This window comes from Hippocampus guttulatus, chromosome 1 (genome assembly GCF_054856545.1).
Source record: "Hippocampus guttulatus isolate MCC_2025c chromosome 1, RoL_Hgut_1.0, whole genome shotgun sequence".
NCBI lineage: Eukaryota > Metazoa > Chordata > Actinopteri > Syngnathiformes > Syngnathidae > Hippocampus > Hippocampus guttulatus.
The window spans coordinates 22,467,187-22,480,104 of record NC_141261.1 but is presented as its reverse complement, the minus strand read 5'-3'; the positions used below and the strand labels follow the sequence as shown (position 1 = coordinate 22,480,104).

The 12,918-nt window shown below is 42.1% G+C and overlaps 1 protein-coding gene across 1 annotated transcript; it reads right to left on the bottom strand.

The window, feature by feature from the left end:
• Window positions 1-351: 351 nt before the first annotated feature.
• Window positions 352-3,223, bottom strand: ccdc28a (coiled-coil domain containing 28A). Its single transcript, XM_086119823.1, has 5 exons — window positions 2,659-3,223; window positions 2,118-2,299; window positions 1,532-1,686; window positions 1,175-1,197; window positions 352-1,060 (listed from the first exon to the last, which is right to left on the bottom strand). The coding sequence occupies exons 1-5, from the start codon at window positions 2,850-2,852 to the stop codon at window positions 1,006-1,008; spliced, it is 609 nt and encodes a 202-aa protein (XP_085975949.1). The 5' UTR covers window positions 2,853-3,223; the 3' UTR covers window positions 352-1,005.
• Between the last annotated feature and the right edge of the window lie 9,695 nt (window positions 3,224-12,918).

Here is a 12,918-nt window from a genome sequence, read left to right as displayed (position 1 = left end):
TACAGCGTAGTTTCCCAACCTAAATTGACCAACGGCGTGTATCTTACATTTGAAAAAATGTCATTCACGCCTTCAAACAGGAATGTTACAAAAAGTGGATACATGACCTCTGCCACCTTGTGGAACAGCATTTAACAGTCCTGCCTCTTACGTCGCTAGCATGTGAACAGATGAACGAAAGAGTAGTAAATACAATTAAATAAAACTGGATAATTCTAAAACACAAACCTGATGGTCTTTCTTGGAACACTGACTGTCAATCAATGCATTGGATGGTAACTTCCACGAAGTCAATTTGGTTGACTCTTCTTTCAAAGAAAAAGGCTTACTGAAACGCTGCAGAATACTTGATGAAAATTGTCATTCGTGTATTTTATTAAAAACATCAGCATACATGTTTTTCACAGTTCAAGCTTTAAAGATAATACTACATCCCCAACATTGGCTGACTGACAGTCAAAAGTATTGAATGATTTACATTTCGCATGTAGAGAAGTAGACAATTCATTTCAACCAATAAAGCTTTAATTACCGCATAAGAAATTAAGGCGTGGTAGTGACATCAATATTTGGGTTACTGGACTGCTTGCAGCCAAATAGGAAGCAAATATGTGGACACAAACTATCTAATCTTGATGCTGAAAATGGTTAAACATTATTTTTTTTCACATTGTAACTACAATTTGACAAATCTGTTTGATTATACACTGATGGGTCTGATGATATAAAGTGCAACAGAGTGCCATACAATTATTTGCAGCCAAACGATCTGTTAATTCAAATCACTTTGGTTAGAACGTTGCACTTCCTCTTACAGGACATGGTCTAGAACAAGAAATAGATGCTGGTGACCAGTCAGATAAAATGATAAATAGTGCCTAAACTACGAGGATCTTGATGTTTAGTAATATTAGATTGGCAACACCTTCATTAGGCGCATCGCATTTTGTTTTTGCCTTTCATGGGCAACAAACAGGTTTCTGGCAACGTCTGGCAGAGAGGCATTCACATGCTGGCAGACTTTGGAATCTCTTGGCTGTCGGTCAGATTCAGTTTCTGGCTGGAAGTGGCAAGTTCAGGGAGAACACAAGCACAAATTGTGTGTATTCCTCGAACGCAACAATAGGCATTATTTACATTTCACATGAGGTCTTGCAGATGCCAGTAAGGATACATAGATGAACTCAACTCCTCCAGCTGAAAAGGAAAATTATAATTAACTTTTCATTTTTTAGAATCAGAAGCATATAGCCATATATCTGTTGGTTTTCAATGAGGGTTGAGTTTGGGGTGCTGAGATGTCACGGGATGAGCTTGGGTCTGTATCTGATGAGCCATTCTCAAAACGAGAGAATGCTTGTGTCATAGAAATTGAATTTATTTTAAGGCTTTTAACACCTCTTAACCAGGGGTGCCAATAATTACAGAGAGCACTGTACATTTACTACTGAGGAAAAGGGGCCTTCAAACAATAATGTAGGTGGTGCTCCAAGAATTTTTGTACAGAACTGTAAAATGTACAAGGTCTTACATTCAGAAGCAACTTGTCCATGTTGGTATCCCGGGCTGTTTTTCTCTGGTCGTCTTGCATTTCGTCCTCCTCACCATACAGGTCAAAGTGTAAGCGGGCCAACTTTTCCTGCATCTCCCGTACATGCTCCATCTGCCCAATGGAGCACTCATTACCTGGGACAGACAAAAGAAAACTTTGTAAACACTGAATTCGAACTGCAGGTGGTCACAATTCGAATTTCGTGCCGACATCTTATTTTATGTTTTGTTTTTTTTTTTTAATCTTTTGACCTTACCAAGACACACAAAGACTCCCCAAATGCAGCTGGAAACCCTTGAAAAAGTAAATTTAATTTGCGGCCCGAGAAAGATTTTCTCAAGCCCCATATCGGTAACAGGGCAATACATCAGATTTGGAAACACTGACCTGGAGTAAAAACCTGGCTGAAGACCTCCAATTCCAATATGACAACATGCATTTTTTAATTTGCTTGTCAGATTTTATTTTTTCTTTACTCTGCCATGTTTGACTTGTTCCATTTGAGAGGGGAAAAAATAAACAACAACACAATTGTGTCACTTGAGTCATCCTTAAATCAGCTAACCAAAAGCTTGCAGTTTCCCTGAGTGGAAGTCATTGAGAAGGCTGAGAAGTCCATTCTCCATCTCCTGCACGTCAGAGACATCCGTCAAGAACGAGTGCTGAATGATGGATGCCGCCTGGTTCTGATTTGGGCTGGGACGAACACTGGGACCCATTTGATACTTGGTTTTGTCACGAACTCCCCTGGAAAAAAAATAACACCAATTAAAAAAGGCATTTCACGCATACAGCCCCAGGCAAAAACTGGCTACTGTTGCGACACTGCAGGTAAGCATTGTGTTCAGCAGTCTACAATTGTGTACCAGTGTGGTACTAATAAAGTATATCTTATCTTTAATGACTAAGCATACGATTGTATGATTTTGGAGTAAAAAAAAGGCAAAAATAATACAGTATCGTATTATTGCATTCCAAATATCTGTGACTTTATGTTTGGTGCCTCTATGTATAAGCCTTTTAATCGTATTGCACACAACCTATTTGACACCTTGAACTGAAAGTATTACATGGTGACTCAAGTGGTGAGCACATGTTGCTGCTACCTTTTATTCTTGCTCTTCTGGCTGGAATGGGGGCCCGTGCCGTGGCTGCAGCCGACATGTTTCCCCCCGATGGAAGCACTGACTTTCCGAGCAGAACCGCTGGTGGGAGTCGGCGTTGCCACAGTCACCGTGGCCGCCGCCACTGGGGTAGTGGGGGTCCTGGGGCTCTTTCTCTTCAGCTTTCGCTCCTCCATAACGGCAGGCAATGGTGGTGACCGGTTAGCAGAGTCGAGCGCACGTCATGAAAAGCCAGCACTCAATACAACAGCCGTATTAACCAGAACACACATAATCGCAAGGGGAATGTAGAACGTCTGATGTTAGATGTGAAATTTAAAAGCATATGACACGCTGAAAAACGCACGTAAACAAGATTGTCGGTCAACGTCTACACGCTAGCCGCATGTCTTACCGAGTGAACCAATCGGGGCAACGAATAAAACAAATACCAACAATAAGAAACCAGGATATAGGCGCTTGTTTCTCGTCAAAACCGACACTCAACAGTTGCTGTTTTTTTTCCTTCTTCTTCTTCCTCCTCCTCCTCCTCTTCTTCGTCTTCTTTTTCTTCTTCTTTCAGATTTTGACAGCTGTTGGAAAATAACGTTGAAGAGCATTACCGCCACTATTGGTGTAGAGTGCGTATTAAGGATAGAAATACATTAAATACATACCTCCTCCTAAACACCAGATTTGTTGGCTTTAAAATCCGACACAATATTTAAAAACATTGGCTCTTTCAAAGCATTTCTAGGACATCAAATCATGTTTCTCTTTTTTTAAAAGCTCAGTGATGTTTCGTCTTTTTTCCGAGAGCACATACACTCACTAGTATGTGCTCTGGGAAGTATTGCTAAATGTTCTGTGGTTTCTTCTTATCAACAACAATGTCATTTTCATGAATTGATATTTCTTTTTCTTTCTTTATAAGGGTGCTATTCACTCCGTGTATGCAAATGTAATCTTGCATTGGTTCTTGTTTCCTGTCTCTTGCCGTCCATTTCTTCATCTGTCCATACGTTACACCCTATTTTAAAGAACAAAGCTTATTTCCAAACTTGTTAAAATAACCCCAGGAACCAACATAAAAGAGTCACTTCAATCCAGAACTTCATTTGAACATGTCAAATTTCACCAAGAATACACAGATGTCGACAACAGAATTACAAGTCCAAAACCTCATTATAAATTGAAAACCAGAGGTCACTTGAAAGTAGGACGTGGTGGGTTGGGAAAAATCTGCAATCCATCAGAATCAACATCAAAAGAGAAGAATACTTACATCAAGAGTTAAAGCAGATTGACTTGAGTCTACTTAAACTCAAGTTCGACCAATATGTTGCACCCATTCTGTAGTTTTGTTTTCATTTGCTAAGGGATATTTCTTTTGTCTGTGAATGTTGACGAAATTAGTGTGTTGTTTAGGGCGAGTTTTTAGTCTTTTAGAAAACTTTTGTTCCCCATCTGTTTGGAGTTTTTGCTGCTTTTTTTCCTCGTCTTTTTTTAGATGTAGTTACCGAGAGTAGTCACTTGATGTCGCTAAACAAACACTCGATAAAAATACCAATTTGCAAAAATGATTTTCTTTGCAGGTTTGTCAAATTTTAAGTGCTCAATTTTTTCTTGAAGAATATATTTAGAATGCCTGTTTTACGTATTTAAAGTTATAGTATTTGTTTATACAGCGTGCAGGCTATTCTGTATAAGGCACACGTTTTGAAAATTGGTAAAAAAATAAAATAATCCTGGAATAAGATGCAAAAGAGTACAGTTAGACAATTTTCTCGGTCCACTTGATGCCCCTCGACTCTCCCTTTTCCCGCCTTTGTGAGCTTGTGTGTTTGTGCTGCGTGACAGAGATTGAGTGAGGTGAACCATGGCTAAAATTCCACAGATGAACACATTTAGACTGAGTCCTCACAGTCATTAGGAGAAGCGCGTACCATAATTGCAATGTAGGATGCTGTTTTCAAAGCTAGTTCAGTCCTTTCTAATGCTTTTTGAATTATGCATTGAAATTCAGATGAATGACAACTCATCTAATTACACACTTCCTTTTGCAGCTAATTTTAAGTTACTGGTACCTGCAGTTTTTTTTTATGTGAGAAAATAACCCGTGTTACTTTACTTGGATGTATTAAAGCTACTCTATATTATTATTTCACAAGGGAAATATATATTCTCCCTGTGGAACTGGCCTTCATCGGCAAAGTAGTACTTTACTTTATATTAGTTGGAAATTATGTCTTTGTAAGAGCAATAAAATCTGTGTTTAATCACAGCGTACAGTACTACCAAAGGTAGGCATTCCGTCAGCACTAACTGAAGGTCCGTCACCGCTTGACAGCCGTTTTGCTCTTGACGAACGGTGTGTCTTGTGTGTTTGTTAGCGGGGCTGAATACGATCAGGGTTGTTGACATTGACTACATATGGAAATGCTTTGCGCTTTGTGTACAGTAGGTGGTGGTATGTAACAAAGAGCTGGAATACACCAATGAACCAAAAAGAAGAAGAAGAAAAAGAAGACAAAGAAGATGATGATACGCATGGATAGACAGGAATAGGAGTGCAAGCGACTGAAATTGGATTCTACCCTTGGCCACAATGCGCGTTAGGATTCTTGTCATCTGAAATGTTTTTGGCGTTTTAGGAGGTAAAACAGCAGCAGGCAGGCCCCAGCATGCCCCCGGTGCACTTAACAGTTCAATAGATTGGCCAATAAGTGTATGTGAAATGTATGGGAGTGTATGTGTGTGTGGGGCAGCATGGTGGTCCATTGGTGAGCACGTTGGTCTCACAGTGCAGAAGTGCGGAGTTCGATTCTGGCTCCGGCCTTCCTGTGTGGAGTTTGCATGTTCTCCCTGTGTCTGTATGGGTTTCCCCCGGGTACTCTGGTTTCCTCCCACATTCCAAAAACACGCAGGGCAGGTTAATAGAACACACCAAATTGTCCCTAGATGTGATTCTGAGCGCGAATGGTTGTTCGTGTATGTGTGCCCTGGGATTGGCTGGCAACCTGCCCGAAGACAGCTGGGATAGGCTCCAGCATGCCCGCGACCCTTGTGAGTTGTGCATTACCGTTATAAAGTCAAATCAGGTCCCACCCGGGGAACAGAACACAATAATAAAATGCACCAGATTTTGTATTCTTCACAAACTTACCATAATAAAATGTGATGTAAGTAGCTCTATTACGATATTTGTAAATTCACAAAAATTATCTTTACAACCCCGAATATAGGCCCCCACTGCTCCAATTCCTCAGCCACTCTTTTTGTCTTCAACGTTGGACTCCGGCATACCCTATCGCTTGTCTCCTCATCACTCTGTAGAGGGTCCAGCTGACATTTTGTCTGTCCGTTGCCCTGAGGGTGTCCAGGAGATGCAGACGTTCTTGGCGGATTGCCACAGAGTAGCCGATCATTCCTGATGAGGGCCTCCTGGACAAGGAATCAGAAGACAACATAAAAAAAAACAGAGCCCGTCAGAAGCACTTCGCATATTATCCGTTTGTAAAAAGTAACTTTTAGGACTTTTGGAGGGGCACATGCACAGCAAGCAATCCTGGCCTCAAAGCCCATTCTTACATTCCTTTTGCTTAATCTTGCATTGGCCTCGTAATCATTTTCCAGATCTGTTACTTGCCACAAGCTGTGCCGACAGATATGAGACAAATTGATGATAGACGGACAAGAAGAATGCTGGATGGCAGGTCCTCACATCTGGATACAAACTTCTTCATCATGCTTTTCAATTCATTCTCAAAATCAGCATTTTGTTTTTTTCACTTTGCTTGATGTTAAGAGATAATTTTGTAAGTGATAGCTTAGACAGCCAGCCTCTCTCCGTCTATCTCAAGTACATTTAATGATGGCATGACCGCATGTGTGTGTGTGTGTGTGTGTGTGTGTGTGTGCGCGAGCGAGCGCACAAACGTGATTATTTGCGAGTGTTTGAATAGATCCATGGTAAAATGGTGCAGCCCCCCCAGAGGCAAATTGTTATGGATGCTGTGGCGCTCAAATCACTGTCATTTGGTTCTTTTAAAACATACTAATTACAGCAGTGTGTGTGTGTGTGTGTGTGTGTGTGTGTGCGCGCGAGTGCACTCATGTGCGCATCAATTAGTTAGCCTTCCCTTGATTGTTTATTGCCACCAGTTTCTTTAGCATGCCTTTGTTTACTGCTGCAGCTGTTGCATATCACTTTGGTTTCTAACACAATAACATCAATACTTTGGACCCACTGAAAACAATCCATGAAAGCTTTGCAATAAAAAAAATGATGTTTCCGTCAGTGCCACAATTAATTGAAATCACCAACAAATTAAATGTAATCGACAATGATACACGTTCAACTTCAATGATCTACTGTCCACATACAGTATATATTACTATATTTAATAAAATTACAACGAAGATGTCATTATTAACTCAAATTAACTCAAAATTAATCGTGATTACTCACACATTTTTTACCATTTCTGAATTTCCTTTTATATTTTTTGTCCTATTTTTCCCCGTTTTAATGCTCTCATCAACATGGAAACATGAATCTGTTTTCTATGTGCAAAATGCAAATACTTACTGAAACAACGATTTTCAATTTTACATGAACATTTTTCACTTGGAGCAGTTATTCACACATAATCTCTCACACAATATTTCTGTCTATCAACAACAGTGAAAAAATATTTTGCCACACAACAGCTCCTTCAACACCTCTTTTTAGGGAATTAAAACAGAGCAATATAAAATGATAAAGTGCACATCTAAGGTAAACTAGTACTCAGCCTATAGTGGATTTAAGCCATGGTTGCATACTTCGTTTTTCTCAAGTTTGCTTTGAACACAGCAGTCAGGCTATGTTGATTCTGTCGGTCCTTCTTGCGAGGAAGTCTCTCTATGGTTTTGTGTAGACATCATTTCGGATGACTACACTTGCTTCAAGGCACAACACAACAGTAGAGACGTTTTATTTTCAGTGTGTTCGCTACGACTGCCCCGCTGAACTCTCAACGTGCCTCAGCGCACCGTCACTGTCAGACGAACACAGAGAAGCTCCACCCCCTTTATTTATATGGACACGGAACACGGTAACCTTCCACACAAAATAGTTCCAAACAAGTAACAATCACGTCAGTGGCATACATCGTACTCAACAGGCTACCTGCTCTTTATTCACCAGAGGCTCATCAACCAAGTCTCTTATTTCTCTCCCGAAACAGTGTCTTCTCCCGCTTAGTGTACCTTAGCCTTCTCCACTACGTACAATCTCTGTACAAAGCTTGTAATGGAGGCTCTCGCTGGCAATCCGTAGTGGAGTCGTTCGAAACAACGCGAATGATTTCAGCTTGAGTCTGGCTGTGGACAATGTTGACAGGCTTGCATGCAGTAGCCATACATTTAGCTATGGCTTCAGCAAATTTGTTCTTCGTCGTGTCATCCATTTTCTTCGCTTTGAAAATGCGAAGAAATATATAAATATCCATAGCTGTCTGTCTTAGACGAGGGGGCGGAGTACTCACATCAGCTGTGTGCTTGGCCATTAAGTGGTATTTCAGACTCGACGTGCTATGATGATAGCTCAGTTTACGACTGCAAAACATCCAGGTAACTTTGGTCTCGTCAGTGGAACTGACTTTTTAACTTTTTAAAAGTAAACTTTCCATTCATAAACTCTTGAAGTATCCGTTTTCGGTTTCTCGCGCTGCCGTGGCTGGCAAAACAGACATGGGTGTGGACTTCTGCAGCGCGCTTGTGGTTTTGTTCCCGGTTTATTTATAGAGCAACGTAAAATCCGCTGTGACGTATGCCGCTTTAATCTCGCGAGAAAAAATTTAATCACGTTAAAATTCATTTAAATTAATGCCGATAAAAACGTGCTAAACTGACAGCTCTAATATATATATATGAATCAGCCACTGTCCTCTTCTGATTTGCAACGACGAGTAAGGCTTTTCATTTTTATTTGAGGGAACTACTTCATGTGCAGTTCAAACAAGCTTTGTTTTGTTTTGAATTGTTTCACAGGAATTGATTGATGTCAATGTACATGAAAACAAAATTGGAACATTGAAGGTATATGCACAGGCAATTTGGGTCTTACCCCGAACTAGTGACCTGACGTAGGTTGTGACGTGGCATCGGACCACAGACTAATCTGTCAGGATAATATTTGGATCCATCATCATACAACTCGGCTACGGGTGAATTATGGTTGGAAGGGGGTAATCGGCCAGATTATCTGTATGTGTGTTTACCAGGCTTCAACAAATAGAGAGCTCTGTGCCAGGCAGGTGTGTGCGTGTGTGTACGTATGCGTGTGGTGCACACAAACCTTTGTGCCAGCTCCTTCACGCCCTTGTGTGCCAGGTACGGCTCGTCTTTGTGTGCGCATGAAAGCGTGCCACATCTGAAGAAGGAAGAAAAATGCACATTCTCGCGGGGAGGAGAGGAGGCACGAGAGGAGAAGGAGAAAGGTGGCCTTAGCTTTCCTCTCATCATTCAGTCCAACACTTCTTCTCCTTTCGTTTGGTTCCATGCACTCGGCTTTCAGTTCTTTCCGTTTTGTGGCATTCCATGTGCCGCCACTCCTCTGCTGTCCTGCTTTCTTTGTGCTCCATCCTTTTTCTCTCTCAGCCGTCTTTTTCCCATCCATCTCTTCTTCCTTCTCGTCCCAGTTTCCAAATGTTTGGATGGCTTGCTGCTCCGGTCACTGCTCAGGGAGGCTGACAAGCTAAAGGAGAACATCACAGACAAATGGGCTTCAATTTCAACGGAGACGTTTTTGCTACCTGCACATCTCCACATCCCAAAGCTTATCAGCGAACCCAGACCAGGAAGCATTACCGAAACTGGTCCGACATCACACGCAAGCAAACACCAAGCGTCCAAAGATAAGCCTCTCTGCTCTCGTCTACGCTGGTTGCTCAGCACTGCCGAGTCAAGCACAACTCTATAACACTGGCATTCAAACAGGCACAAGACAAACCTTCCACTATCATCCCAACTGGGCACTACTGCTGTCTCCATGAACACAAATCAGTTGTGAGTTATGTGAAGCTGATGGACACTTAGAATTGTCGTAAAGACTTTGGAGGAGAAGTACTAGAAGCATGAACACTACTATTACTCCCTGCAGACAGTACTTTGCTCCATATTTTTGATGCTACTTGTACTCTATTTGGACAGCACTGCCGTTCCCAATCAATAATCTTGAATGACAACCGCTGGCAATTAATACCGGAGACAACATATAAAGTACATATACACAGACCTCACCTTGATTACGTCGATGGATGCCGCAATCATATTGAATGTGGCAAGGAGAAGCGATTTGGGAAGATGACTCATTCAATTGCTCCTTGGAGTTTGATCATCAAACGGAAACTTATTGGATTAATACTGAACCTTTTGCTTTTGATTGTACTGCATTGTCATTCTAACAAAAAATTTTGATAAAAAATTTTGTGGCTAATACAATGGCCACATCCAATATGGCGGACGCACTGACATATCGCTCGCAACAGGCCACCAGGCTCACGGGGATACCTGAAGTAGAAATAAGATAAAAAGGGAAAGGAAATCGATTTTCATTTTACACGTCAAAAGAGTTTGTGACTCCCATGGTTACTTTTGTGAAACAGGTTCAGATAGCTTTTATTTGCCGACCCCGATCTAAAATGTCCCTCCTCGCTTGCTAGACTGTGACTGCTCTAGGGACAGTCTTAATACATAATGTAGAAAAGCTCAACATCGAATGTATAAAAACTGTGATCAACTGTCACCAATTTTAAGTCAGCAGTCAGGACAGTTAGCACTCATGGGGGAATTACACTCAACATAAGCAGTGGCACAGAAGTGAAGGGCAGAGAACAGGTGAAATGAGCAGACCGTAGCACACCGTCCAATTTCTGTTGCATTTTCTGCTCCAAACAGATGGACTTCAGACTGATACATGCCAAACGTGAGGAACAATAAGGTTGAAAACACCACATGACAGTTCTTGCGGATTAAAAAAACGACTTAAATGGAATGTGCCTTGTAGATCAGACTCAGCTAGTGTGTGTACCTGCATTCACTGGAACGGTCCAACCAGAGTTCACATACGAAAATCAAACAATGACGAAATACAACCAATGCTGAAATGCACCTCAAAGGGTCTTACCCTCCTAACCCGAAGGCTCCAAGTCAGGATTTAAACTCAACCTTCTTGATGAGCCTTACAAATTTGGAAAATGGTGTGTATATATGTGTTGACCACTACGGAGGCTCCTTCTCACTTGGCACAGGACTTATTACATAATCTTCACATTAAGCCGTCACTTCCTTCCTCCTCCCTGCCACTCATCCTCAACGCTGCCTTCATCAGCGCACGCTGATTGAGTGTCACTCTGCAGGTGTGCTGACCTTTCACCTGAGGTGCTCGTTCTTCAACATTCAAGAGGTAAGAGCGATTGATGTGAGATCTTTGAAGGTGCCTGTGTGTGTTTCTTCTGAGCTCCTGCAGTTAAGGAACCAAAGGTCCTCGGGGTATTAGAGCAGGAGATCAGGATATCGGCTCACGCACACACAGTGGCATCTCAGCGACCTCTTGGTGAGTTCAGTGGCAGGGCGTGGTGAGAGTGGTCGTTTGAACCTGAAGATTTTAAAGATCACACACATACACACACACGAAGGGCATAAATGCACGCGCAAACATAAGCACTGCACATTGCACAACACACAATGTTGTTGAGGCTTCTGTGTTTTGGCGGAAGGACGGCACAGGGATTCCAACCTGCTGGATAGAGAAATTCCTCATGTGAGAAGGACAGATGTGGGGAAACTTCAGATGAAGAAAAAAAAAAAGTCTTTAATGTGAGTGGGTCTTGTAAGGTCAGATAGAGCAGGCAGAAGCTTGAAGTTGGGAGGAAAGGTTATAGGAAAGGTCAGCATAATTTATTTAATCATAGCACAAACACTCACACACACACACACACACACACACACACACACACACACACACACACACACACACACACACACGTCTCCATCAGGAGATGATCGAGGTGACAGAATGAAAATTGTGTTCTTTTTTCATTTTTTTGGACCTTATATGTACTGTACATGCAGCGGTTTTTGTGAAATTTTAAGTGTGTTTTTTGACCCAATTCTCCAATGGGTTAATAAACAAAGCTCCACATTTGATGCTTTCCTGGAATGGGTAAAAAGGCCCCCAACGGAAGAAAGAGAATAGCAGAGTGGTGCAGCGCATGCAAAGAAGCCTCATGAAAAATGAACGAAAGTACTTTAGGAAAGCGGATGTAATTAATGTTAGCGATGAAACAAAACTGTCATTCGCTCGTCTTGCTTGCGTGGGGGATGGAAGACAGAGGTGGGATGATGATGAGCAGATGAAAGCAGCGCACACCTGCCTTTTGTGGCAGCGGATACCCCGAGGCACAATGTCACAATGGTGTCTCAGTGACACTGCCAGCCTCATTGACCAAGCCCCCCCCCCCCCCATACTTTCCAAACCGCACATCCCCCCCACCACCGCCCCCTTGTTCACTGCGTCGCTTGCGGCCTTGCTAGTTCTTTGCAGGCCGTGACCTTGGTGGTCACACAGAAAAACGGACATATGGGGGAGACCGAGCGAGAAAGCGAGGTTTAAGTAATCCCTCATTTGTCTCCATTTTCTTCACCTCCTACCTCTCACTCTTTCGCATGCACCATATGCGCTCTTGCACCCCGTCTTCCTCCCACCCCCTTGGCCGAGGCCGCGGCCAGTGCCCCCGCCACCTTACCCAGGGCAAGGGCTGCATATGTTAAGAAGGTGGGTAGAACAGAGTGGCGGCAGATGGCTGAGCCCTAAGGCTGCCACGGCTGGTGGTGGTGCTGGTGCATGGTTAGGCGATAGGAGATCCCGGTTGTGTGTTTGTATGTCTGAATGCGAATGCCATTTGCTCATGATTAGACAGCAGGAAAGAGCCTTTACCTGTCCATTTAACCTCATTCAGTCGGAAATTCTTAAAAGTGTTCAGAAGTGGTACATTACAGTCGTGAGTAATTGACTACAACTAAGGAACAGATGGAGAAAAAGAAACCAGGGTTGCTCTCTTACGTCCAATAATTAAAAAAATATATATATTAATTATTTTTTATGAAATAATATATTTCTAATAATATTAGAAAAGCCTTATCCAGGATCCTTATCCTGGATCCACTCCCAAGTACACATAAAGTATTTTTTCACTATTTCTTTACAACAATTTA

Coding starts and splice junctions, on each gene's coding strand:
- ccdc28a (XM_086119823.1), bottom strand. CDS start 2,852: ATGGAGGAGCGAAAGCTGAAGAGAAAGAGCCCCAGGACCCCCACTACC. Junction 2,300..2,658: donor CAGAAGAGCAAGAATAAAAG/GTAGCAGCAACA, acceptor TTTTTTTTCCAG/GGGAGTTCGTGACAAAACCA. Junction 1,687..2,117: donor AGGGAAACTGCAAGCTTTTG/GTTAGCTGATTT, acceptor TGTCTGTCCCAG/GTAATGAGTGCTCCATTGGG.